Source organism: Ailuropoda melanoleuca, chromosome 3, assembly GCF_002007445.2.
Source record: "Ailuropoda melanoleuca isolate Jingjing chromosome 3, ASM200744v2, whole genome shotgun sequence".
NCBI lineage: Eukaryota > Metazoa > Chordata > Mammalia > Carnivora > Ursidae > Ailuropoda > Ailuropoda melanoleuca.
This window is the reverse complement of record NC_048220.1, coordinates 24,739,558-24,767,369: the sequence shown is the minus strand read 5'-3', so window position 1 is coordinate 24,767,369 and position 27,812 is coordinate 24,739,558. Positions and strand designations below refer to the sequence as shown.

Here is a 27,812-nt window from a genome sequence, read left to right as displayed (position 1 = left end):
AAAAAAAAGAAAACATAGGGGAAAATCTTTATGACATTGGATTCTGTGGTGATCTCTAGCATATGACACCAAAGTACAGGGAACAAAAGAAAAACAGATAAATTGGACTTAATAAAAATTAAATATTTTTATTCATCAATGGGCACTATCAACAAAGTAAAAAGGCAACCCACAGAAAGGGAGAAAATATTGGCAGATCATATATTTCATGAGACTAATATCCAGAATATATAAAGAACTTCTCTAACATTCAAGAAGCCAACAACCTGATTCAAACATGGGCGAAGACTTGAACAGGTATTTCTCCAAAGATATACAAATGGCTGATAAGCACATGAAAAGATGCTCAACATTGCTCATCATTAGGGAATGAAATGAAATCAAAACCACATCCATTGGGATGGTGGTTATAAAAACACAAAACAGCAAGGCAAGGATGACATGGAGAAACTGGACCCTTGTGCACCGTTGGTGGGAAATAAAATAGCACAGCCGCTGTGGAAGCAGTATAGCAGTTCCTCAAAATCTGAAGGATTTTATTTATTTGAGAGAGAGAGAGAGAGAGGAAGTGGGGGGAGGGACAGAGGGAGAGGGACAAGCAGAATCCCTGCTGAGCGCAGAGCCCAATGTGGGGGCTTGATCCCAGGACCCTGAGATCCAATCAAGAGTCAGGTGTTCAACCAACTGAGCCACCCAGATGCCCCATTTCCTCAAAAAATTAAAGATAGGATTACCAAACAATCCAGCAAACCCATTTTTGCATGTATACCCCAAATAATTGAAAATGAACTCAAATACTTGTACACCCACGTTCACAGCAGCATTATTCACAATGTCCTGAAAGTGGGAGCAACCCATCCTCAGTCGGTGGATAAATCAATAAACGAAATGTGGCATATGTGCAGCGGAATATTCCTCAGCCTTGACAAAAGGACATTCTGACACAAGCTATCACGTGCATGAACCCAGAAGGCATCCTAATGAAAAAGCCAGTCACCAAAGAACAAATACTGTACGATTCCATTCAAATGAGTTCCTAGATGGTCAAATTCATGGGGACAGAAGGTTGAACAGTGGTGACCCAGGGCCGGGGGAGCAGGAGGAATGAGAACGCTGAGCTCATGTTTAGTGCATTTCAGTTTTGCCCCATGAGATGCAAAGAATCCTGGAGACGATTGCACAACAATGTGAATGTACTTCATGCCACTCAACTATACACTTTCAAAATGGTCGGAAAGGGGCGCCTGGGTGGCTCAGTCGCTTGAGCGCCTGGCTCTTGGTTTCGGCTCAGGTCGTGATCTTGTGGGTCATGGGACTGAGCTCTGCTTCGGGCTCCCCACTCAGTGCAGAGTCTGCTTGAGAGTCTCCCCTCTGCCCCTCTCCCCACTCATGTGTACTCTCTCTCTTTCTCTCTCAAATAATCATTTAAAAAATGATTAAAAAGGTAAATTCAATGCTATATTTTACAGCAATGAAATTCTGATCATGGCACACCCCCCTCTCCCCCTCCCCCCCTCCCCCAGGTAAACCCTCCAGTGGCTTCTCGTTGTCCTCAGGATCACATCTCAGCCTCTCACCATGGCCTCCAAGGCCAGGCAGTCTGGCTCCCAGACACCTCCCTCTCCAGAGGAGTTTTCTCTGCTCTCCCCCTGCAGGTGCAGGACTCTAGCACTTCACGCCCACTGCTCTTTCAGCCCAGAACCCCCTTGCTGCCACCCCCCCACCACCATTCTTCAGGTCCTGGTGCTCGCTTCACTCCACCACCTCTCTCACTACTGGTGAGCTTCGGGATGGCAGGGACCTCGCAGTCACAGCTGCCTGCTCTGGATGGCCCGTGTAGCCAGCCTCCAACAAGCCTGAGGCCACACCAGGAGGTTTCTGGGGAGCAATCATGGCCCTACCTTCCTCCCCCAGGTCCCAGAGTCCTCTCCCCACCAGCAGTTACCTATGTCTGAGGCTCTGTCTGGGGCCCTTTAGGCCTGCCGAGGGGTGTGTGTGTGGAGGGGGTGTGAGTGTGTGACCCTGTGAGAGTGTGTGCAAGTGAGTGTGTGAGCACTTGTGTGTGTACTTCCCTGAACCATCTCAGTCTGGAATTTGGCCACAAGATCCCACAGAGGGGATGTGTTTCTTTCCTTGCCAGGCAGGCATGGCCAGAAGTGGCCTCATTTGACTTCCCGGGAGAGGGCACTGGGCCCATCCTCATTCCATGGCCTTCTCTCCTGGCTTTGGAAAGATTTCTGAGAACAGCTCTGAAGGAGCACAGGGCAGCTCCTTCAGACCGTGATACTGAAGTATGGCTTCAAGCACAGAGGCATTTTCCCCTGCAGGAGAAATCCCTTTCCTCTCTCTCCTATCTGGACAGGGTGTGCACACAGAGACCAGTCTTGCTGGGGCTTCTCAGAAGTGGTGGTGGGGCTCTCATGCCCTTTCTGGCCCCCCTGGCACCTGAGTCCTACTTGTCCAAGCACCTTGGTATGGGTGGGGCAGAAGGAGCAGAATGCCTAAGAGTGTGGGGTTTGGAGTCACACGGGCCAGGTTTACGGACCAGCCTCTGCCTATTCTGTGGCCTGGCAAACTACCTCTTGAAGCTTCCATAGCCACATCAGTAAAATGAAAACTATTCATACACACCTGTTAAATAGGACTGTAAGGAAAAGAAAAGATAATGCATTTCAGTGCATAGCCCAAGGTGGCAACCCCACCTCTAGCCCCAGAGCTGGGCTGGCCTCTCGGCTGGCCAATGAGACCAGGTCTAGAAAGCCTCTGTCCCTGCGTGGGAGAGGCCCAGCCCCGACCCCCAGGCACCAGGGCCCCTGTGCTCAGGGTCTTTGAGGTCCTCTCTACCCCAAAGGCCCAGCAGCTGCCTAGCGACAGCAGAGAGAGAAGGGAACTAGCAGAACACCTGGCCCTTCTCCCTCTCCTTCCTTTTCCTCGCTGGGGCTCAGCAGGCAGGGGTCAGCCCAGGCCTGGGCAACCTCCTGGCTGGGGCTGCCCTCTGGCCTCTGTAGAAGGGGAGCACAGGGCAAGCACACACCTCCCTCCGGCAGTCACCCATCCCCCAAACATTGAGGGGCTACCCCTCAGGCCTGGGCATCCATTCCCAGATAGAAGCCCCTAATGTTTAGCCCAGGGTCTTCAAAAAAACACAGGGCGGGGGTGAGGGGTATTAAGGACCCCAAAAAGGTTATCCTTTTTGGCTGGGAAGGGAAGGCAGGGGCTCAGTCACAAGGGGGACACTCCAGCTGAAAGAATGGAGCCCCCTTGCTGGGGAGGCTCGGAGGGAGGCAGGGCAGGGATCGCAGGCCGAGAGGGAGGGGTTTTTGGCATTTTTAAGGAACTTGTGTTGGTTTTTATTTTAAATGAAGGGATCTTTAGAAGTGATACCACTTCTTAGGGTTCTGATGTTTTCTTGGAAAGTCTGGGGTGTGCATTTCGGGTACTTAAATGAAATACAGCTGTAGCAAATCCAGCAAGAACTAGCCGTCGCTGGCAGCCCAGCCCACATGAACGCCAGGCCCCCGTGAGCAGGGCAGAACAGGACTGGGAGCCACAGAAGGCTAAGCGTCATCTCTCAAGACACCCTCTTTGCTAAACCCTTTGCCTCCAGGTTAGCTCCTGCACCTGCTCTACTCTCCTCCCACTTCCCAGAGCTCCCTGCATCCCCTCCTCCACCCCTACTTCCTCGGATTCTTCCTCATCTGTCACAGAAGCCTGGGCGGGAGGGCCATGAATGGATTTGCAGTTCCCTTCCCCATGGGTATGGAAGCTTCGAGAGATCAAGGCCTCACAGTGATATCTGTGGAGTGACTGATGAGTGCCATGAGGCGGTGGATGAGTGACTGTACTTATGACAGGTGGTGTCTGTCCTCCCCAGACTGGGTGGGAGGGGTTCCCTCTGTGCCTCCACTGCTCTATTCCCAGCTGCAGCGATGAGTTCCCTGGGTCTCCTGGTCCTGTAGGTGGAATGAGCTCCACCTGCTGGAGGCGGCAGGTAAGGGGGCTGTCTCCAGGTAAGGTGGCTGTCTCTGGGTTAAAGGGCTATCTGTCTCCAGATAAGGGGGCTGTCTCCACATAAGGGGGCTATCTCCAGGTGAGGGGGCTGTCTGTCTCCAGATAAGGGGGCTGTCTCCAGGTAAAGCGGCTGTCTCCAGGTAAGGGGGCTGTCTCTGGGTAAGGGGGCTATCTGTCTCCAGATAAGGGGGCTGTCTCCGCATAAGGGGGCTATCTCCAGGTGAGGGGACTGTCTGTCTCCAGATAAGGGGGCTGTCTCCAGGTAAGGGGGCTGTCTCCGGGTAAGGGGGCTGTCTGTCTCCAGATAAGGGGGCTGTCTCCGCATAAGGGGGCTATCTCCAGGTGAGGGGGCTGTCTGTATCCAGATAAGGGGGCTGTCTCCAGGTAAGGGGGCTGTCTCTGGGTAAGGGGGCTGTCTGTCTCCAGATAAGGGGGCTGTCTCCGCATAAGGGGGCTATCTCCAGGTGAGGGGGCTGTCTGTCTCCAGATAAGGGGCTGTCTCTGGCAGAGGCACCGAAGGGCTCTCGGCTGCACTGATCGAGATGCCCTAAGGCCGTGCTAGGCATCTTATGAGGATCATCTCATTTCTTCCTCAGGACGGACCTGGGATGGAGACGCCCGGTCAGCACCCTGGTACTGATAAGGGAACAGGCCTGAAAGTTCCAGGCCACACAGGCAGGGAGCAGTGATGCGCCGGCTGCACCAGCCTGTCAGTGCTGAGGACATTTCAAAATGGAGAAGACAAAGGAGCTGGGGAAAGGATTTATGTGGGGGTCGGCACAGGGGGTATGGTCCTGGAAAACCTGGGCTGACACCCATGCCGAATGGTGGTCCCTGGGAGGCAGGAGGCTTGGGTGCCAGTCCCGGCTCAGCTATCTGCTGTGCTGCCAGGGGCTCCCCCTTTCCTGAGCCTCAGTCTCCTCATCTGTATAATGGGACCGTGCAGGAACCTCTTCATAGGGTAGTACTGAGCGTTCAAAAGTCCAACGCAAAGGCAGAGGTTATGAGGCTGGGAGATGGGCACTTCTGGCCAAGAAGAGGCGTCAAGGGAACACAGAGGACTCGAGCCCCCAAGGCCCATGGAGGCTGAAAGGAGAACGAGTTCAACAAAGACAGAGCAAGTCCCACAGACCTTCCCCTCAGGGCTCCCTGTCCCACTGCTCCTGGGTGCAATCTCCATTGGAGGACCAGCACAGCCCCAAAAAACAGCCCCCTGCCCTTGCGAATACCCAGGCCGGCACACAGTTCCCGTCCACACAGGCATACATTACTTTGGTTTTATTATTACAAACACACGATGGCTCTGCCACACCTGGGAAATCCTGGGCTCTGCATGCTCTACCTACCCTCCCTTTTCTACCTGGACAGGGCCACCAAGAAGCGTCCAAGCCACGTGCAGGCACAAGACACGTTTGACAGAGCAGTTGGACTCATAGCTTATAATGATGCCATTTCTCCAGTTGTAAAAGAGCTTTACAAAAACCGTGCCAGGACTCCCCCTGTGATGCTGGATTGCCTGATTCGTGTTTTGTGAGCTCCACAAAACTTCAGCCCCCCTTTCCAGAGCACTTGGCATGGGTGGGAAATGGGACAGATCCTTTGTAGAAGCGACTGTCAGGCAGTGACATCCAAGTGTCCGCATGCAGTGGGTAAACAGCCATGTTTGGGGGTAAAAACAAATAAAAGGACATCTCTTTCCCTCCTCCCTCCACCCACCAGGGCTCAGATCTCATTCCGGTGCAGCCCAGGTACACTGAAGTGTGATATTTGGTTTCAAAAACATTCAGTCTCTTTGGTAAACTCAGAGAAAGTGGCGGTGAGCTGCCGAAGTGCGTTCTTCCCGCGTTCTCCGCGCTAATGCTTCATCCTCTCTAATAACCGCTGATACACGGGGGCTGGACGAGAGAAGTTTCAAGGTGAAAAGGATGCAAACCGCCCAGTATCTGTCTCCGACACTGTCAGAGTCAGGAGCTCGGGCCAACGGCCGCCTCCTGCCGCTCTCGCCTGCCCCCTGCAGGCGCTTTTCGGTTTGGGAGACTTCCTGTCTTACACCATGATGTAACAAGAACTGGGATCTCCTCCATCTACCACCATGTGCGCCTGCCAAGTGCCCGTGCAATATTCCCAGGTTCCCAGAGCCAAACGCTCACAGCAACCCGAACAGCTTGGTACTCTTAGTATCTCCATCTTATGGAGAAGGTGTTATGTGGCTGACCCCAAAGGCCACCCTTGTTTTATTGCACCATGATGTTCTGATCTATATACAGCAGATGGCAGGTCTGGGCCTGCTTGGGGGACAGGCCCAAACACGCATACAAGGACTTTAAACCCAGGCCAGACTTACCTAGTTTCACAGAGGTCTGGGCGGCCTGAAAGAAAACACCAAGTGTCAGGTTTCTAGTGAAAGTTGTACCTGCCCCAGCTCACAGCAGTGGCTTTGCCCACAGCCACCCCTACTAAGAAAAAATCCTGGGAGTGAGGGAGAGGAAGGGGAAGGTGTAGCTGCTGGGTCCTAGGGAGCCCCTAAGATGGCCTTGGCAGCCCCAAGCAAAGTGTAAGCCCCAACCAAGTAGAGTCTGGGTGGATATTTCTGGGAGATCCCAGAGCCAGGCTTCCACCGAGACCATAGCCTAGAGCTTGGGGAGCTGGGAAGGCACAGAAGGTGGTCCTCAAGAGTAGGAGCTCAAGGCCAAGAACCCTTCTCAAGGGGCACGAAGAAACCCCTTTGTCTAAAAGTAAAGGGCATATTCCAGCTCCAGGCCTCTGGGGTGAGAACTACCTTCAGCAGCCTCTTCTCTTGAAATGCAAACTTTCTATAAGATGCCCATATTCCCAAGAGGGCCCACCTCATGCGAAGCAGCAAAGGAGCCGGAGTGGGGCTTCTGGGCTCCAGGCAAGCTGGGGAGCAGGAAGAGAAGCACAGGAAGAACCAGAGAGGTTCTAGAGGGAAGTAGAGCTGAGGCAAGGAAGGGAGATCCCCCCAACACCTGCCCTGTATCCAGAACCCACACCACCATCTTGGAGAGCCCCCACATTCCCCAAGTCTGGCCGCGTCATGAAAAACCGAGCGTGATTTAAAGGCCCAGGCTCAGGCCAGGCAAGGCCACAGTAAGGCAAATTCAGGATGGGCTGCCCTCCTTGGACAGATGCAGTCCAGAGCTTTATCTGTCCTCACCAGCAGTGGCTTCGGTTTAAAGGCCTGGGCTTTCGCTCACGAAGGAAGTAGGGGCCGCCTGGGCTCTTTTCTCGGAACTCCACTCAGGCGGGCGCTAAGAATGCCTGCTTGGGAGTGGGGAGAAATTTCACAGGAGCTCTGGGGGAGCAGCCAAGGAAGACAGGAACCCGGAGAGCCCCCTGCATGGGCCCAAGCCGAGGACCCAAGGCTGCTCCGGCCACGGCAAACCTAGCAGCATCTTACCCTGGAATACGCCGACGCCTGCTTGAAGATATCAAGTGCAGAGTCTGCGAGTTCATCCCCTCGCTCCTGAGGTCTGACGGCTGGAGATGAAAGCAAATGCAACGTTGGTGAGAGAGAAGCTCCTGGCACGGCAATCATAGCAAGCACGACAGGGGCACTGGTAGGCTTGCTGGCTCACAGTCCCCCATGAATTTTTCCCTCATAACTTGCCCTAACTCACGGTGGAATTTGGCCCATGGGGGAAGAATGCAAGAAAGGTGAATGCACAGTGCAGACAGAGGCTGGACTCAAGTTCAGCCTTGCTGCAGGTAAAGAGAACGCCCACGATGCGCATGCTGCACGACGTGTGCTCGGAGCCACGTTCACAGCATCCACGTGTGACCGATAATGGGCTGTGTCTGAGAGGGGCTAAGACAGGCAATTCAGCAAAAAGAAACGTGTCCTCGAGTTTCTGCTGTGGCGCATTTGAAACCAACAGTTCCTAATTCACTTTTCCATCGGCCACAGAGATGCTGTCCACGGAGGCTCAGTTGGTATGTTGTGCACTATTCTTATCTTTGCATAGAATAGTTTTCCTGCCGAGCACCACCTGCCGTGTGTGCAGAAGGGTCAGCTGCAGGCTGAGTGCGGATGGGATCCTTTAGCGCCTTACCTGGAGGCTGAAGGACACTGGAGATGGCGTAGACCACGCCATTGGTGGCCATGATGTCAGCTTCCGCAACCGGCTCCTTATTGACACTCACTATGTTGTTTTTCTGGGAGAAAAAGAGACGACAGAGACCATATGGATCTTACTCACTCAGTAAGTGTTTACTGAGCGCTTCCAGACACCAGATCCTGTGTCAGGTGTGAGGGATACGCTGGGGAATGGAATAGCCCCTGCCAGCCACACGCCTTTAGTCCAGTGGACACATTCTAACCCCGGCGCATGGCTCAGCATGGTGTCACCTACAGAACAGCCTCGTGCGCCTGTCACCTTGTCCTCACAGAAGTGTGGGCTAAAGAGGCAGATATCACTGCCCCACTTAGCAGAAGAGGAAACTGAGATCCAGGACAGGCCCGGTGCCTCCTTTAAGCTAAGTGGGTAGGATGGCGAGGAACAGAAGCCAGGCCTCTAGCCCCGGGCGTAGGGGTCCTTCCACTCGTCCTCAGCGGCCTGCCTTTCTCATAGGAAGTGCACCCAGGCATCCACCTCAGTCCTTCCTGAATGACTCATGGATCAGACCCAAAGGGGAAGGGGGAATGGAAGCCTGGGATGGGACCCCAACACCCAAAGCTAGGAGTCATCACATTCTGCCTCCCTCCATGCTTCCTCCGGCTCTGGACGGAAAGTGATGAGCAAAGGGATGGCTGAAGGTCAGGAGAGAGGAGCCCGGAGCAGGCGCTGAGCCAGCCACATTCAGGAAGAGTGGTGGCTCCTCAGGAAAGCCCAGTGGCCTTGGCCGGCGCAGCCAGGGAGGCCACAGGCAGCTCCACTGAGCTTGGCTGCCTATCTGTTCTCTCTCTCTAGTAAGGGAATCCCCTGAGGCAGCTTCAAAGTGGATGCATGTCAGCAAGGTGCAGAGCAAGGGAAGGCCCGCAGACCAAGCATCAGAGGAAAAAGCCTCTTGGGATGGTGTGGCTCACGGTGGAGCGTGGTGAGCCCCAGATTTGAAAGGATAGGGTGGGAAGGGGCCTGGGGATTGATCCCTCGAGATGCATGAGTAACTGCCCATCATCTCCACAAGGGAAAGAAAATCTAATGGCCTCTCTGCCATGCCAGTCGGACACTGGATTCCCCAGCAAATCTGGAAGTTCTTATTCATGTCTAACCACGATCTTGCCTGATTTCCCCAAAGACCCTTTTCTCTTTTCCGTCTTTGGACAGAAGGCACTCAGAGATTCAAGGTGCATCTTCCAGACCGTGTGTGTGTGTCTGATGCTGGCCCAGGGGCTGAGGCGTGCCCTGGAGCCCCAGTGGCAGTGCATGGCTGGCCTTTAGTTCTCAAGCACACTCACTGAGCTGACTTCCAGCTTGTCCCCCTGGAGAGACTTCAGCCGTACCAGGGCCCCGATGCCCCCACTGACCAGGATCTCATCGCCAATGTGGTATTTCAGGATGTTGGCCAGCTCTTTGGCATTGCCTGCAGGTTTGCGGGAAAGAAAGGAGAGCAGAGTGAATTCCCAGGTTGGTAACTGGCACGGTCGAGAAGGGCCAAGAGGGGATGCAAGTGGGGATGGCTGAGACGGAGAACTCCCCGACCAGGTGAGGAGCACACAGTGGGTGTGCTCAGCCCTCTGACTCGCCGCCTGCAGGAGGCTCAGGGGATCGAGGCACGTGTCTGCGGCCATGAGTCTGCCTCTGCAGTCGGGGGGCTGGCAGGTTGAGCAAGTGCTCTCTGTGCTGCCGAGAAGGAGTTAATCCATACTCCTCTGTGAGTATGACTCATTTTTCCATGAGCTAAATATTTGCTTGGAAAGCCAGGAACCTTTCCAGCACCGGCATCTGGGACATTTCATCATCAGTGTGGCTCCCAATGGTTATAACACAGTAGTGAAATATTTACACGTTCTGCCCTCAAATGCATATTCTGGGGCGGCCGTTTCCTGCAGGGAGAATTTGAAAGAGTCAACAGCTGCTGTCTGGGGGGCGGGGTGCGCAGCCGATGAGGTCAGGGCTGAGGGGGGCATTCCCTCCGCAGCATCCCTCCCGTCACGTCTCGGCATTCCTTCCAGCCCACATCAGCCTCTCCACCAACTGCGGAGAGCATCCGATTGCTCATAAAGGTGCACAGGCATTTTCCAAATTAAGTGTGGGAGGCAATTCGTAAAGCTGCCAGCTGTCCTCTCATCTCCATCACAGCCGCCCCGCTCCTCACGTTCCCAGCCAAGTGCCTAGATTTCCCCAGGGCTGCTGGATGCCTATTTCCAGCATTTCCAAACTGAGAACGGAGGAAGTTTTAAAGCATTTTGGAGAGTTCACTAGGGTACTGACAAATCTACATTAGTGCCACGGGATGGAGCTACCAGGTACCGAGTGATTTCCAAACATCCACAACTTGGCAGACAGGAATTCCCATTCCACAGAAATCCTGCCTCGAAGTGCTGAGCCATGCCAGCCCTGAGGGTGCAAAAGGCTTCCTTCCTCCAAGATGTCTAATATCTAGATTGACTTCTTACACCTGGCCAGCCCTCCATCTCCCGGGAGCCCTGGGGGCTATTCCTGCCTGCAGGCCTGGCCGAGGGCACATTTGGGAAGCTTTGCCCAAGCCTCCTCCTGCTCCTGCATAACTGAAAATGAAAGGGAAGCCGAGCAGGCTCAAGGCCATCTGGGGAATATTCCACTCCTGCTGGACCAGGAGAGGATGGAAAGTTTATGTTCAGGATGAACTTCTCCCCTCTTCTCAGGAACACACGTCAGCATCGAAGACACAGGCATTCGTTTGGCAATAAAGAATATTAAACAGGACAGAAATTCAGCCCACAGCTGCCGGCAACCCGAACAGAAAGTTCCTTCCTGCTCTGGAGCTGGAAGGAAGGTGTGGATGATGTGGGACCCAAGGTGTGGCCAAGGTCCTTCCTCCTCCTCCTCTTCTCACTTCCCTTTTCCTCCTCCTCAGGCTCACCTTTTTGCGAGGGTGGAAGTGTGTCTCACGGGTGTGCATCAGAACTCAACACTGCGTCCCCGCCCCCACACCCCATCACGCAGCCACTACTGGGGGAGGACATGTGCCCCGCACTGCGGGCAACACCTCATTTACTCCACATGACACACAGCAAGGCACTCTCATTCTTCTAACGGGAAAGCCGAAGCTCAGAGAGGTCAAACAACTTGCTAGAGGGCATTCGGCCCGTGAATGCCAGGGCCAGGAATTGAAACTGCTGTTAGGTGATCTGGGAGTCCAAGCCCTTAACCACTGGGATTATCTCTCAAACATCTTCAGCTAAATTTCTCGGGGCGGGGAATAGCTTCTCGGTAAAGCTTTTGCCCTGAGGGACATTTCATGAGGGTAAAATGGCTTCGTTATTGCTGTCCTCACAGGTCCTTGCGGGGAAGACATGTCTTGGTGACGGGGCCGGTTGTTACCCAGTCAATGCCTCTCTACTCTTCTCTGCCCTGTGTGGTGCCCGGGGAGCCTGACCGCTGTGAAGCACATCGTCCAGCCTCCCCTGCCCCCCTCTCATAGCTGACAGGAGGCCCACGCAATGGGCATGAGGGAGGAGAGCAAGGAGGCTAAGGGTGTCCTGGCCCCCTTGCCTTGGTTCTGCAGAAGCCGCAGGTGGCTCTGGTTGCTGTCCCGTACCCCTCCTCCGAGCTTGGGTTCTTCCCATCTCCTCCCTCAGCCTCGCCATCCCTGGCCTGGGGTGGGAAACACCTTTCCCTAGGTGTCATCATCCTTTGCTGGTCCCTAACTCCTGCCCACACTTCTGCAAACAGTCTCCTCATTAAGTCCCTTTCGGTCAAACCCTGGGTAATGTGCCCCCGGTTTCCTGCTGGTCCCCTGACTGCTCCAGTCACTTTAGAAACCGTGTGAAATATACTTTGCTTGGTCTTTACCCAAGAGTTTGTTCAGCTCTTCTGGTGGCATGGCTTGGAAGGCCTCATTCGTAGGAGCAAAGACTGTGTAGACCCCTTCCCTGTTGAGCGTCTCTGTCAGCCCGGCAGACTGGATGGCGGCTACCAGCATGCTGTGGAGACGCACAGAGAAAATGTCACCTGCCTGTGGCAGGGAGGGGGTGCTCACCTTCCCAAACACCTCCCCACTGTGGGGAGGTGGAGCCCAGAACTAGAATTCACGCCCCTTGCTGGTTCTCACCCCCTGCTCATGCACAAAGAGGGAAAATCCAGTCTGCATCTTCACTCCATAAATGCTCAGCAGTGTCAAACGGCCAGAGGTCAGAGGCCAGAGGGGGAAGGAGGAAGGTAGAGGCCAAGCCACCGGGCCCTGGGGATGTGAGCGGAGTGCAGAGGGTGGGGGGGTCACCCAGGCTCTGGTGTCACAGCACCCAGGGGCGAGTGAGCAAGTCAGAAATGGAGAGAGAGGGGTAAGAGAACAAAGTGACACAGGGAGCCTGAGAAGGAGTGACGAAGAGTCTTCCCGTGCCCTAGGGAGAGCTTGTGCAGACTGAGACTCATCCCGCACTCAAAACCAGGTGCTCTCGGCTTACTTGGGACTTTAAGATGAGAGTGGGGTGTCTTTCTTGCACTTCAATATGAAAATGCAGGCCCTCCCTGTTCCCAAGGATGTGGGGATTACAGTCCAGAAATAACCCCTCTTCTCAACCCAAGCTTCCAGCGTGACCCCCACCTCTCCCAGATCCCCAGCCCAGAAGATCACCAGGGCACCACCAGTGTTCACTGAACCCCTGAGGAAGAGGGGAGCTGGACAGCTGAGACCCAGCATCCTGACCCGGCATGACCACTTGGCAGGAGTCTTCCCTGGGATGAGGCTGGTTACCTGAAGCGATTGTCCCCCTTCAGGACGTCCATGACGGTCCCCATTGGAGGGGTGAGCATTCGGTCCATGGTGAAGAGTGTCCCGTACCTCCCCCTCTTGTCATGGGCAGCAATGCAGCTGTTCTCGATGCACAGGCTCTGTGCCAGAGGGGGGAAGACACAAGGCAGGTCATCCACCAGTATGCGGGCCTCCTGACGTGCTCAGGGTACATGCTGCTGTCTTCATTCACAAAGATCAGTGAATATACACTGGAATGGGTCATTATGACTAGGATAAAATGTTGTGCTTTCTCCAGGGAAGGAAAAATAAAAATAGTGTTCCCTAAGGAGAAAGGGCCATTGGGCCCCACTAGAGTTATAGAGAGGCCCCATGATGAGACTATCCCATGACATGGGAGGTCCATTGACAATGATCAAATCAACAGATCAATCCTACTGAATTCTTTATTTAACAGATGACGACCATCTTTAGTCAATGGTACTGGCTGGTCCCAAGGAATGGCTGTGTTGTATTGTGCTTTCTGGTTGGTATTTCAGAGTAACTGTTGGGTTTGAAGACAGGAAAGAGACAGAAGAGAGAAGAAAACCTTTTTGACCAGGGTCGGCTGTGCTTCTATTCAGGGGGCTTCTCCTCACGTAAGCCAAGGATTCATAGCTCCCCTGCTCATCAGGCTGAGCTCGGCGTGGACCACCGTCTGCCTAGTCAGCTCAGACAGCTGCGTGGTTTATTCCCAAAGGCCTCCCACAAAGGAGATTCTAATCCTTCTGCAGGATCCCATTTGGATCCTTTCAAGTCAGATTTCCAGAAATCCCTTCCTTTCTTATTAGAAACCAGTTCTCAGGCAAGCTTCTGCTTTTGAGGACTTACATACAATAAATAAATAAATAAATAAATAAATAAATAAATAAATAAATACTCTATTTCACTAATTCAGTTTCCATTTCTCAGAGCTGAGACAAAGAAAGATTGTGATTTAGGAGCCAAGACTTACATTGCGATAAACAAAAACTCTCAGTTTTTTGCCACCCAGAGTGTCCAGGGTCTGTCCATGATACAGATACTTGGAGGCCAGCTGGTCTTTAATCATGTGATTCAGAAGCAAATTCTTTGTATGTGAATCAATGTTAGGGGTTCCATCTGCAAGAGAAGGTATGGTTTAGGTCCAGAGGCACGCTCCAGAAAGGAAGAGAATGAGAGATAAACGCAGAGAGAAGCCCAACCCTCCTTGCGTTTGGAAGTGGGAGATTGAGAAATCCAGCGAGGCTGCCAATATTCCTTAACATCTGGTGTCTCCAGCAAATCAACCAAACAAAAGAAGGTCTAGATAATCGTGGGTGTCTGGAGTCTTGCCCGTAGAGGGAGGGGAAGGCACGGACACCACTTGGCCCCCTCCTCCACCTTCCCCTCGGCCAAGGCTCAGCTGTATCCTCACTCTGACCTTCTGATGATCACATGAGCAGTTGATTCTGCAAATAAAAAGGCAAGAGAGCGCTCTGCTCTCCGGCCAGATGCAAACTCTTGAATTCTGAAGACGAGACCCTCAAATGCATTCTCTGCTCTGCCGAACGATACAGCAGAGCCCCTGGGGTTTCAGTTGAGCTGGGTGGAAGCACTAATGTTCCGCGGGGTGCCGTGGAGGTGACCAGCTCCTGGGGCTGCCTTCGCCACATTACCTTTGAATATGGAATTCATGGGGGCCAGGAGGGTCAACCGCTCCTTTCCGGAGAGATGAGTGCCGAGGCCAGCCTGTCTGAAAAGGTCAACGGCTGTGGACACATCCGACTCTGCGGCCAATTCAAACAGCGTCTTGGCTGCAAGGAAAGAGAACGCAGGTTTGAAAGTTACAAGTGCTGTTTTCATTTACCCTCCGTCCGCCCCACAGCATGACGCACACCAGCAGGAATGTCATCTCGTGAGTCAACAGCTCTCTCAGGCCCACTGGGGCACAGCAGGCTCGTGTCATCGGGCCACCGGTCCCCCAGGTCTCACTGGGCAGGGGAGTGAGGTGAGGTTCAGGAGGCAGAGGCGGACGTCTGTCCCCACCCTTGGGCAGGGTGCCATCTAGGCCTGTGGCAGTGATGTGCCGTGGCTTCTGAGGAGCAGATAATGCCAGGGGCCACACCCACAGAAAGTTCTCCTTTGGTTTGGTTTTCTCCAATGACATTGCTTCATCCTGGGCAACCGAACTCCCTAGAATTCCAGAATGGGGCTAGCCTGCTGAATGAACCCAAGCCAAAGCCCACTCAATCATTCCTCCCGGGGCAGGGACCCTCGGATGCTTGGGCACCAGTGACAGGGCAAATGCTCGGAGGTCAGGCTCTCTGTGCCCGATCAGAGTGGGCAGATCTCCTGAATGGTTTCTGTGGTGGAGTCACTCCTACCCCAGCTTCCCTCAACAGCTTCCAATGCCTCCAAAGTGATGCCCGGACTCCCAGGCCTGCAGCTCAAGATCCCTCACAGTCTGGCCGCAACCTGCCAGGTACCCAGGCCCTCTCTCCTGAGAGGCTGTGAGCTGGGCGCAGGTGAGGAAATGTCCCTCGAGATCCCTGAATTCCCCAGGTGTCCTCATCATGGATGACAAAGGGGACAGCGGGCCTGGCAGGATCATGGCCCCAGAGGCCTGGCTCACCTGAGTCTGGGATGAGCAGCTCATCGATGAAGTGGATTACACCATTGGTGGCCAGGATGTCTTTATTGGAGATGATGGCCTTCCCATTGATGGTGAGCATGTCCCCGCTGCAGCCCACCTCCAGAGTAGTGCCCTCCAGGGTCTCCATGGACATCCCTGCAACGATGGCTTCTGCACACATGGCCGACTTCAGGATATGGTTGTTCAGCAGGTCTGGGGGGCGAACAGGACACAGGTCAAGGCAGTGCCGGCTCTAGGCTGATCTCAGAGGCCAGCTCGCAGCCTCCGTGGCTGTGAGGATTCTATTCTCTCTGATGCTGACCTTCAGATGGGGCTGGGGCAACCGCGCAGCCTTGGGCCTCCTCTCCTCCTGCTGCTGTCCCCTGTCACTAGCCATGCTCAGCAGGCCGACTACCTGAGTCTGAATTCCAGCTCGGCCACGTACCCACTGTGGGACCCTGGGCAAGTCACTGAGTCTCTGGAAGCCTCAACTTCCTCCTCAGGCAGAGATAAGCCTGGAGATGGTGTAAGGGGGACAGGGAATCCAGAATGTAAAGCACCCAGCCCAGTGCCCGACAACAGGGGAAACACCTAACAAACATGAGTGACTAGCTCATTAGCACCCGAACTCGAGATTGACCTCTCTTACTAGCACCTGAACCTCAAAACAAGTTCACCCCGGGACTCCGCATCTGCTGACCTTTAGAACAATGTAAAATGTGGTGCGGAAAGATGGAGACCGTAGCAAATGAGAGCTCTAGATGATTTGCACGTTTTACCTGTTTTTGTTCATTTTACCCAAGGGTCTACTAGCTGCCAGGGTCTTTCTTCGGGCTTGGGGATGTGATCAAGAAGACACGGTCTTTGCCACTCCCTTCACCCCACCCATAAGTCATCAATAGAATCATTTATTTCCTTGTCCAAGTGGCCTCCAGGGACAGGGTAGAGGTTGGAGGTCCTGAGGAAGCAGCAAGGAGCAGTGGTGGAGACACGACCCCTGCCAGGCAGGGCAGGTTCCCGGATTGCCGCTGCCCAAGGTCACCAGGGCCCTTTGTTTTACAGTCTTCGCCACAGGGGCGAGTTCAGTCTGTGCTGAGTGTGGGAACCAAAACCGCACTGTCACGGACAGGAGGAAGCTCCGAGGGCCTGCAGAGACACGGGGCTCCCGCACGAGTGTCAGGAGCCTTGAGAGCCATTCAGCTGGCGGGACAGGAAAGGACAGCCAGGCTGCCATGGTAATGAGGTCTGAGTGATTTAGCTCCTAAGGCAAGGAAAGTAAAGGCTGGGTGGGGTAAGGGTGACCTGCTAGGGCCACGGGGAGGGAGAGCAGGGCAGGGCTGGAAGCCAGTCTTCAAACAAGACACGCCAGCCCAAGGCTGCTTCTCGCCTGTCTGCCAACCCACTAGAAACAGCCAAGCCTGTTGGGCTGGACTCCTGTCCCTCTGCCTTTGAGCCAGCCAGCTACAGCCCCATCCCGAGGGCCTTTGCTTACAGCAAACCGGTTACTGAGCAGGAAAAGGCCGATGTGCAAAAAGAATAAATTAGGGCTGTCTTTTTCTTACAGTAAGAGTTCTGATATCTTCAAAGACGAAAATGCACTCTGTACAAGACTGGTTTTAGGGAGAACACAGCTCTAAACAGAAAGTTCAATATGCTGAGATGTGCCCACGTCTCCACTCCTTCAGGAAGCCTCAGGACCCCTCCGGCTGCACGTGCCCCACCCCCACCATCGTGGGGGCATCTGTGTCATAGCGCTCACCACTTCAGATCCCATGACCTGTTTTTAATCCCAACCAGGCTTAAACTTCCTTGAAGACAAGTCTGTACCACGTTCCCTCCTGGAGCCTCAGTTCCTGCCACAGGCCAGGCACGGAGGCGCCACAACATCTGGACCCAAGAGATCCCCATCTGTGCTTTTAGACATGTGCTCTCACCAGCCCTGCGTGGCTGCAAGGAGAACACTTTANTCTGTACCACGTTCCCTCCTGGAGCCTCAGTTCCTGCCACAGGCCAGGCACAGAGGCGCCACAACATCTGGACCCAAGAGATCCCCATCTGTGCTTTTAGACATGTGCTCTCACCAGCCCTGCGTGGCTGCAAGGAGAACACTTTATGGTTATCGGGCATCTGAAAGGCAGTAGGTATTTTAGATCATACAGCTTGCAGGTGGGTTTAATAGACTCAAACGAAATGAAGTCATCCGTGGATTGTATTTGGGAGGATAAGTGTATTTGGGGTCCACAGGGGACCGGGGGGCTACTCCTCTCTGCAGGAGACTCAGGGTTCCGCAGGCAGCAGCTCAGTGGCCAAGCCCGGCCTTCGCTCCTCTCCCCTCTCGCACATCTGGGTCCTTCCCTCTCCTCCAGCAACAATTAATACACCCCTAACTTAGCAGCTCATTGAGGAGGCATGGAAGGACCCAGCTATGAAGAGTCAAGTTCAACTATAACCATTATTAATTGTAATTCTGGATTATCCATGAGGTCCCTGGCCAGATGGGAAGAGTTCAAGGGTCAGCACGATGGCCCCATTCCAAAGACGGCAGTACCTGCCATCTCCTCCCCACACATCCAAGCTGCTGCCCGCTTGGCAGCCTTGCTCTGGCTTTGAGCATCTGGGCCTTTAGCTCTCTCTGAGTCTGGCCAGGACCTGCTTTGGACCTCCAGCCCTGCCTTGCTCCTCAGCACAACTGTTCTCCTCGACTGCTGGTTCTCTCCTTGTCCCTCAGAACATGGCTCTGCTCTGGCCTCTGCAGAGACAGGGCCAGTTGGGAGCAATGGGACAGGATGGCAGGCGGTGTCCGTCTCATACAAGAGCAGGCCTTGGGCTCAGTCTGGCCGCTCCAATGAGGCAGCAGCAAGAGCTGAAGGGTGCTCACCTCTCAGGGCTTCTGGGTCACCCAGGATCCTGTTCAAGGTTTCTGCAGGGATCTTCTCGAAGGCCTCATTGGTAGGGGCCAAGAGCGTGAACTGGCCATCACCTTCGAGCACAGTGTTGAGCCCAGATGCGGCCACGGCAGCCTGCGGGGCGGGGAGAGGATGAAATGTTTCCTGAAGGCTCTGGGGTGCTCTGCAGACAGGAGGCACACACGGCCTCACCAGGCCTCCCTCGAAGGGCTCCCGACTCCTGTAGAACCCGAGATGAAATGACAAGAGACCAAAGCTCACCTCTCGCCATGGCTTCCGGGGACCTTGCCAGGCCTGAGCTCCCACCACTCTGGCCATCTCTCAGTTACCTCCTGTGCCTTCGGCCTGCCCGCCCCCAGGCTTCGGCCGCGCCATTCCCTCTGCCCTTCCTCCTTTCCTTGCTTCTCTGACTCCTGTCCCTTCATTAGGACTTGACTACAATGCCACTTCTCTAGGTAGCCAACTTGGCGTTCCCCCCATCACCACCCCTCCCCCCTGCCACTGCCCCCTACAAAAATGAGCCTGTGGTAGGTATTTTCACAGCTTGCCGTCCTCCTCGCGTTACACTTAACTAGCTCCTAACGCTTAACTAGTACACAATACTATTTGTGTGAGCTCCACGAGCGGAAGGATCACATCCCCTGCTTCTACAGACCAGCCCGAGGAGCTTCTAAAAGCAGCAAGGGCCTCCTGCTGCCCTGGGGATGGAGCTACACCCCTCTGCCCGGTCTGCAGCCCTGCAGGGTCCGGCCCTGGCCAGCCCGGCTGCTCCCACCTCACGCTCGAGCTGTGCAGGTGTCTTCACTCTGGTCCTGCCCGACTCCTTCTTGCTGTTCCTGCTCCTGAGCCTTTGCTAGTGTTCGCCCCTCTGCATGCTGCGCTCCAACCCTGCATGTCACGGAACTGGCCATTCTCATCCTTCACGCCTCAGATCCAAAGTCGCCTCTTCCAGAGAGACCTTCCCTGACCAGCCAGTGCCAACTGGCCCCCTCGGCTCACCACTCCCTGACTTCACGATGCCCAGCCCTGCCCATGGCTACCTCGTGTACATCTGGTCTGTCTCCCCAGGAAGAACAAAAGTGCCACCGAGGACAGAAATCTGTCTCGTTCACCTGTGTACCCCCGGCACATGGAACAATACAGGACAAGTAGCAGGTGTTACTAAGTATGTCATAGTAGAAGGAAGGTGGGTGTTAGGGAGGCCCAAAGGGGAGGAAGAAAAGAGGGAATATTTGTCAAACCTAAACAGTAAGAGGAGGTTACTCAGTGGGAATCTACCACAGTTAATCAAGGGGGCCACCAATTTTGTGCAGACATCACTCCCTTGCAGACCTCTGACCTTGGAGTGACCCAGAAGGGAAGAAGGGGAAGAACTTAGACAGCAGGGTCCCCCGCAGAGCTGCTTCCTGAGGCCACCTCCGTGCCAGCCTGGCCCGAGGGTGTTTGTCTCTCTGTGTTGGAGATCTCCAGGGGAGGAACCACCCCACTCCTCCCCTTCGGTATCCTTTGCGGTCAGGAAGTTCTCCTTGAATCAGGGCAAAAACCCTGACGGGGCAGCCTGTGTTCACTTCCTCTGAGCCGCCACTGCCAAGAGCAATGCCTGCTTGCTGCTCCAGTTCTAAGACAAACGCCTGCTGGGCAGGGCAGAAGGAAAGGTATTCTGTGGCCGCGGAGCGGTCAGAAGCCAAACCCAGACTCCCGTGGCCTCTCTGCTGGTCTGGGCGCCAAGGAAACCTGGGGATGGCTGGAGCAGGGGTCCCCTGGCAGAGACACGCTGTCCAGAAGATCATGAAGCCTGACGTTATTCTAGCACCGCATATGCATATGGGAAGTTCCTCCCGGGGGGAGGGGCCCTCTCACCTCTGGAGCCCGAGGTGCAGGCCCGGGCAGCATAGGGCTCAAAGGGACCCTCCATGCTGCAGCTGCAGACTACTGAACATTCCAGGGGAGTCACGAAAGGACAGCTTTGCAAAGGAGAGGACGGGCAGAGGGAATTTCCCAGCAGAGTATTAGGGTGTTTCACTGTGGTCAAGCTGAGAGCCTGATGAGCGGGCCCTCCATGTTCACGGGCTCTTAGAACTTGCTACACATCCCGTAAATGCCCGTGAAGAGACATCCTCTGCTTCTCCTGCAGAAGGAGGCCCTTCTGAGAGATGGTGTGTCCCCTGGCCGGGCCCCCTCCCACGGCAGTCCCTCACCCGAAGGGTCTCAAAGGTGTCCTCGATCTCGATGATCTGCTGGATGTTGTTGGTGACGGTGGAGATGACCTTGTCAATGAGGTGCACCACACCGTTGGTGGCGTGGTGGTCAGCTTTCAGTAGCCGAGCACAGTTCACAGTCACGATCTGTCCAGAGAAGAAATGAGGATGAGCAGTTCGCCTACCAGAGGCATGGGCTCAAAGCCCCGGCAGGGGAAACCACAGGGCAGCAGGTGGGTCCCACGGCTGTGGCACTAGAGGGTGTGGGGAGAAGCAGGTGCGGGAGGCAGGGATTACCTCCAGTGTCCCTCACCTGCAGAACGACACCCCAGAGACCAGCCCCACGTGCAGACCGGGTGTGGGCTCAGGGTGGACAAGGGCAGTGCTATGTCCCTGGGGACTCCCTACCCCGTTGGGATAGTGGTGGATTTGGATCCCCGAATTCTGGTACATGGAGGTGAGGGCCATGCCGTGTTTCAGCTCATCCGTCAGGACCCGTCTGTTGACCATGTGGTAGCGAAGGGCATTGAGCAGCTCGATGTTGACATTGCTCACCAGGGAGTCCAGTACTTCCTAGAAGGAAGGCCCAAGGGGCAGTTAGGGGGCTGCAGACCACAGGTGCACGAGGTGGCTACTTGCTACCCTGGGAAAGGTGCTTCTGAAACCAAGGACCCCTCCTCCCTGAACACAACGTCTGTCTGCTCCCTGGGACGGGTGGGGCACTAGAAGCCATCTACTAGGGAGGTGTATTTTAACTCAAGTTCCCTGACTTCATCTGAGGGCTCAAGGAAAAAGTTTCCTGCAACAGTGGGAAATCACTACAGTGTGTCTTGCTTCCCGCCCGTCAGCCCCCCGCCCCCCACAGGAAGTAAGGCTCTCCTCTCACAGCTGGCAAGGAAGCCCAGGCCTCGTTGCTGGGGGCGAAGATGGTGAAGCTGCCGGGCCCTTCCATCTCGGGCCTCAGCTTCTCCGTGCGGTCCGTGTATAGCTGAGTGGTGGTGGATCCAACGATGCCCAGGGTCTCATAAAGGTTCGAGAGAGGTAGGGCTGTGGTGGCAGAGGACAGAGGAGGGATGGACCCGTGGGGCCCACCCCAAGCAGACCGCACCCTCCCTGGTCTGTGGAACGCACGGTACTCCGCAGGACAGGTGTGTGGGAAAGCCCAGGGACGGCCGCCGTGGGCCAGCCTAAAGCTTGTCACATATTCCTTTTTTTTTTTTTAAGATCTTATTTATTTATTTGACAGGGAGAGACAGCACAAGCAGGGGGAGCAGCAGAGAGAGAGGGAGAAGCAGGCTCCCCACTGAGCAGGGAGCCCGATTCGGGACTCCGTCCCAGGACCCTGAGACCATGACCCGAGCCAAAGGCAGATGCTTAACTGACTGAGCCGCCCAGGCGCCCCTGTTACCTACTCCTTAAAGCAGCTCTAGAGGTTAAACACCTCCCTGCTCCGATTCTAATAATTTGTCACTTTTCATAATTTTAGCCATAGAAAAATGAAGCTTCTGTTCACAGACATTTAAAGATTTATTTATTTATTTGAGAAAGAAAGGGAGAGTGTAAGTAGAGGGAGGGGAAGAGGGAGAGAGACTCTCAAGCAGACTCCCCACTGAGCACGGAGCCCAGTGCTCTCCCTCTCAGGACCCTGAGAACCTGACCTGAGCCAAAAGTTGCTTAACCGACTGAGCCACCCAGGCACCCCTGTCCATAGATATTTACATAATACCAGCAGGAATGTACACCAAAATTGATATCCTAGTTACAAACTGGGCTTTCAGATTTATCTAGTTGTTGAAACTGGTTTCCTAACGGCCTCTACTGGAATGAAATAACATCACAAATCTTCCAGGTTCTTTGTCTATTTACAAGCAATAAAATGCTATTTCCTAAAACCCTAAAAGCGGCCTGAGGCTTAGGAGGACTTCACCTCCTACAGGGTGTGAGCTCCCCTGCTAAGGTCATTCTCCTCTTCCTACTGCATAATTCCCACTTGCCCTTCCATCTAAGCCCCCCATCCCCGTGCCAACCACACCCCCTTGTGACCTTGGCACCAAACTGCCCCTTCCTTTTAAGTCCATCCCACATTCTCAAGGAATAAATAGCAAATATTTAGAAGTTAAAACTACCCCTCTGCACAGTCCCTGAGGGGGATGCTTAAGGGAAGGCCTCTGATAAAATTCTCAGGTGCCCCAGTCTTCGGCCCCTGTGGCCACGCGTGGTTCCCTGTGCTGGTCTACCACCCTCCTCCCTATGGACTCTGAAGAACAGAGGGAGGAGGGGGTGGCTAGGTGTTCCAGCCTGGCTCTCCAGCAGAGCTGATCAGAAGTGCTGGGTGTGGTCAGAATCCCTCCCAGCCAGAGACAACAGCCCAGGCCTGGGAGGCAAGCAGGGGCAGGCTGGAATTGGAGTCGGTTGCACCAGCCTCGTAAGGAGGTCAGCTCGCTCAGGAAGGAGCAGGGCAGAAAGCCCCCTGCTCCCCGCTTCCATGATCTGGACCCCGCCCGGAGCCAGAGGGCATGCAGGAAAGATGTCCACACAGCCCTGTCGCCCGGACGCCCATCTGGATGGACTGTTTCGTGGGTGCTCCTCCCTCCCTGCCTCCCTCTTTGTCCCAGCACCAACGTGCCAGGCCTGGCTTACTCACCTGCGGGACAGCCCTTCTCTCCTGGCACCTTTTCGTACCCAGGACAGCACTCATAGCTGATGACTCTGCAGTGAGACAGACACATACGTGAGGGCGACGCAGGGCTTCCCTCCTCCTCCCTGTCATCGGGAAGAGAGGCCCCCACAGACAGAGGAAGGGAAATGATGGTACAACAGGCTGCTCTCGAAGGAGACCATTCACGTGGCCGTATTAGTGTATCAGTGCATTTTGGAGCAAGGAGCTTGTCACTCCTCCTCAGCTTTGGAGAATGTTCCCAGGGGTTGCCACCCCTACAGCAATCCCAGTGGGGCTGCGGCAGCACATTCCATGGGGGATTAGAAGACACACCCACCAGGAATTTGTCTCCAGCATCACTCACGGAGAACCCCATGGTTGGCATTCTTGAGGGGCTGCGGGGAGGAAGGAGGGGTGCCCTGGACCCTGTTCCGGTTGAATCTGCCACTAACCCACTGGGACCGCCCCTGCCAGTCCTGTCTCCTCCCTGCGTCTCTGCTCCCCCCTCCGTAAAACCTACGTGTGTATCCTGCAGTGGCCATTGGACTAAACCTCACGCTCATCTATCTCTCCGCTTTCATAACCAAGGAGGATAGCGTAGAGATGATCTTTACGTTTTTCTGTCTCTACAATCAAACTTCAAAACTTTTAAAATTAAAATAAAAACAAAGCTCCTTTGGCTTCTTTTTCATGTTTTCAACTTGAGAACAAGATCTTAATCACAACATTGATATGGTTTCAAATCGAAAATGTACAACGGATTACATAGCAAAGTGTTCTCCATTCAACCTCATCCCTCAACCACCCCATCGTCCTTCTAGGAGGCCACCGAGACCACCCGTTTGCGAGATTCTTTGCTATCCAGATGAAAATGAGACTGGCACTATACAGTTTAAAACGGTGAAACCCTTTGGCGGAAAAACCTTAAACTTTCTCTTCTCCCAACTCAGGCCAGCCCATTACGGAACGTCTATCAACATTCCCTGGAGGTCTGAAACACACAGCTTCGGCGAACCCACTGTTCTGGGGAAGCCCAAGAGACTGAATTTCAAATCGTATGGCAAGGAAGTAAGTGTTCAAAAAGCTTACAGCTAAGAAAGACTTGCTTCTCATCAACTCCCCAGGTTCTGTGTAAGGCCAGCCCCCACTGGCACTGTGAGCACAGGCCTCTGACAGCCTTGGAACCAGTAGCAAGTGGCCATGTCCTGTCCCTTCTCTTCCTGTACAGGGATTCACCCTTTGGGACAGGAGACAGCTGGGGCTTGGACCACAGCAGGTTTTACCACGGAACTGCCCACCACGGAGCTCTCCCAGCATGTTTAATGACCTCAATGGAAGACAGGTAGGCAGACGGGGAAGAAATAGGGCTTTGGAGGCGGGCAGGGTGCTCTCAATGCACCCAAGCCATTCTGCTCTTATTAATTTAATTGGAGTCATCTTAGGGAAGCCCTGGTGAGTCATGAGAAGTGGAAGCCTACTTCATCCGTTGTCCAGGAGGAGGTTTCAGAGAAAGACTGGCGAAGATTCTCGGGCTGCCAGGGAGCTACGGGAATCACTTTGCCAGAAGTGGGTCCCCTAGGAAATGGCTGAAGAGTGACAAGCCACGTACCTCCATCTTTGCCCTGCTCCCTCTGTCCTCCCACCCATCTCATCCTCCTTCTCTCCAGCCTTCCCCCATCCTTCTCCTTTCTAACCTTTCATCCCCATTCCTGTAAGGGCGCTACTTATATGAGCTAAACAGACTCAAGGCTTGCCTTGACTGACCCACAATTTTATTTTCAGAAACTGAAGTCATCTCCTGCAATGAAATAAGGTTTGACTGATACATAAACTCTCAAAGGCAGTGTGGTGTCATAGAAACATGCTGGGGACCTGGCTTGTGACCCATTGGTAACTAGCAGGGTGAACTCAAAGGTCCACTTTTCTCAGGGTCTCAGTTGCCTCATCTGAGAAATGGGGTGAGGTTAAACTAGGTGGTCTCCAAGGTTCGTTCCAATCTCACACTCACAGTTCTAGTCACTGGGATTATTTCTAGGGGGCAGAGAAACGGTCTTTTGAAGGAGAGTGTCTGCCGGCTTCTCCCAGCTAAATCTCAGGAGAGCTCCAAGCACTAGGTCCATAGAGCCAGGCGACACGCAGGCACCAGACCCCAGGGCTTCTCTGATAAACACCAGGGCTCTGTGGCTGGGGTTGGAGACGTGGGATTAAGGTCAAGTCTGCCAAAGCTTAGCTTCCTTCTCAAAGTGCTTGGGTGACAGTACAGTTGGAGGATGGGTCTTCTCCTCACAGCTCTCTGCATCCCAGGGGGCCCCTGGGCATAGGGGTGCCACACACTAAATGTGTTCAAACCTCCAGCTGTGCTGGCCAACAATTCTTCCAGGGTGTCGACTTTTGTGTTCCATCTCAAAACAAAAAAAAAACAAACAAAAAAAACCAAAAAGCAAAAAACCAAGGGAGAGTTCCACAGCTCAGGCGGCTTCACCAGAATTTCACTGAGGACAGAGAGAGCCAACTGGCCAAGTGTGGACCCCCTGGTTCCTGTGGCTGTGTGTACATGTGCGTGGGGGCTGGTGGTGGTGGGTCGTGTGGGGAGAAAAGGGGCTGAGGGGCTGAAGGGCTGTGAGGAGGAACAGATCTAAGCAGAAAAGTCTCAGTGTGGAGGAGACTTAGGATGGAATTAGAAAGCTGCAAGGGCTCTCAGGGGCAGAAGGGCTTCTTAAGATCACAGCTGGGTAGGGGCAGACCTAGGACTCCCCTGGGATTTCATCAAGTCCAATCCCTTTCCATTGCTCTTGGCAACATACAGACTGGGGGCAAGCAGACTGATCTGACACTGAGAGGACACAGGTGCTCTCTTCAGTGTGGACAAAACCCCCCACCTCATCGGCCCCCCTTCTCTGAGGGCTCTGCACCTGAACCCCACAGCGGCCGGATGTGGGTGGCACAGTGCCACCAGCAGAGGTCAGTCCGCCAGCTGAAGGCTTTTCCCTGGTTAACCAAGTGTGGCTCTGCCAGGAAGCTTTCCCCTCGTCCTCCCCTCCTGCTGGCCTCTCCCTCTTCTGCCCCCCTGCTGCCACAGTCTGGCATCCTTGGCACTCCCTATTCCCAACTGTCCCCACAATACCAGCTCTGCTCAGAACTGTCTGCATGGCCCCAGAGAAGCAGAGGCAGCTGGAAACTGCAGACTGAGAAGATGGTCCATTGAGACAATCTTGACCAAACCTCACTGGACTCTTGGTGCCTGTTCTCAGCCCACATGCCATTTCCCTTGAGCTCTGGCCCTGAGGAGAACACGGGTGCTGGGGGGAGATGGGGCCATCACAGGGTCATGGGTCTGATACCTTCTCTCTAGGATGAAGGTGGGAAGAATGGAAACTATGGGACCCTCCATCTCCATCTCCCCAGTTCCTTGGCCTCCCTGTGCAGAGAGGACCAACCTACTGGTCTCTGAACTGCATCTCATCAGGGAAAGCTGCTCTGATGGGAGGTTATGGGCTTCTCTTTGACCTCACACGGTCCGGTAAGTAAAAACCTTAGTCAGAAAAAGAATCTCTCTAGGGCAATGGGACAGAAATATTCTTGTTCCAGTTTCCCTGGTCCGAAGAACCATTTAAGGAAGAAGGTGAGGGAAGGTGCCCAATCTAGAAGGGCATTTAAAGGAGGAAGGCAGAGACAGCATCGATCCAAGGTCTAAGGACAGAGGTGGCTGGGAGGCTCTCCGCCATTCCCCTCTGGAGTGTGACTCATGATCAGATACAGACAGAAGCATTGCTAGTTCTTTCCCCAAAATGATTTCCCAAGAAGTTAATATAGTAAGTTAAGACAATCAGTCTGCCCAAGTGCACTTTGCAGTTCTGGCTCATCGTCACGGCTGTCAGTGTCTAGGGACTCGCCAAACTCTGGAAGTAGGCGGAGCAAGGAATGCAGTCTCAGCTCCAGTTTCCCGCGACAGAAGGTAAACCACTCAGCGTGTCATGATTTCCAAGCAGAATCACAGAGCAAACACAGCCCGATATCGTCTAGACATGAAGCCGTCCCCCATGGACTGCCGGCCTGGAGTGGTTCCTTTTCTGCTCTCCTGGCCTTGGAAACTCAGCTCAGCTTTCTTGAGTCTCCAGCAGAAAATCAAAATCTTCAGCTCCCTGATGAAAAAGGGCTCACTTTAACCTAATGGCCACCACCAAAGGCCCCATCGCTAACCAGGGTCCGGCTCGGTTCATGAGGAAGACAGAGCCTTTGAAAAATGTACTTATGCGTTTGGTGACAATCGGTGTGTATGCAGTGTGTGAGGGCATTTTGGGGAGTCCTGGACACTGACTGCCTCTCTTGAGTTCCCATGCCCTTCATCAGACCAGGGCGTCCCCATGCAGCAGGGGGCAGAATGATCACCAGACCAGGGGTGAGCAACCAGAAGAAGGCCGGTGACTCTGGGCCAAAGGGCCTCTGCTGCCCCTCAGGAGGCCTTGTCTCTGGGACATTCAGGCGGAGATTTTAGGGCTGTAGAGAGCAATGTGGGTGGGGCAGGTCACCCGGCCCCTAAAGGGCTGCTCACC

At 54.2% G+C, this 27,812-nt stretch overlaps 1 protein-coding gene across 1 annotated transcript in view; it reads right to left on the bottom strand.

Moving 5' to 3' along the window:
* Positions 1-5,271: 5,271 nt before the first annotated feature.
* TGFBI (transforming growth factor beta induced) overlaps positions 5,272-27,812 on the bottom strand; it is a 32,811-nt gene continuing 10,270 nt past the window's right edge. Inside the window, exons 3-17 of the mRNA XM_034656045.1 lie at positions 23,245-23,309; positions 21,487-21,647; positions 21,009-21,173; positions 20,601-20,747; positions 18,375-18,516; positions 15,497-15,709; positions 14,541-14,678; positions 13,859-14,004; positions 12,868-13,004; positions 11,967-12,097; positions 9,428-9,552; positions 8,082-8,184; positions 7,430-7,509; positions 6,356-6,380; positions 5,272-5,906 (exon numbers count right to left, since the gene is read on the bottom strand). Of these exons, the coding sequence (XP_034511936.1) occupies positions 5,866-5,906; positions 6,356-6,380; positions 7,430-7,509; positions 8,082-8,184; positions 9,428-9,552; positions 11,967-12,097; positions 12,868-13,004; positions 13,859-14,004; positions 14,541-14,678; positions 15,497-15,709; positions 18,375-18,516; positions 20,601-20,747; positions 21,009-21,173; positions 21,487-21,647; positions 23,245-23,309 (1,819 nt within the window). The 3' untranslated portion in view covers positions 5,272-5,865. The remainder of the gene's footprint in view (positions 5,907-6,355; positions 6,381-7,429; positions 7,510-8,081; positions 8,185-9,427; positions 9,553-11,966; positions 12,098-12,867; positions 13,005-13,858; positions 14,005-14,540; positions 14,679-15,496; positions 15,710-18,374; positions 18,517-20,600; positions 20,748-21,008; positions 21,174-21,486; positions 21,648-23,244; positions 23,310-27,812) is intronic.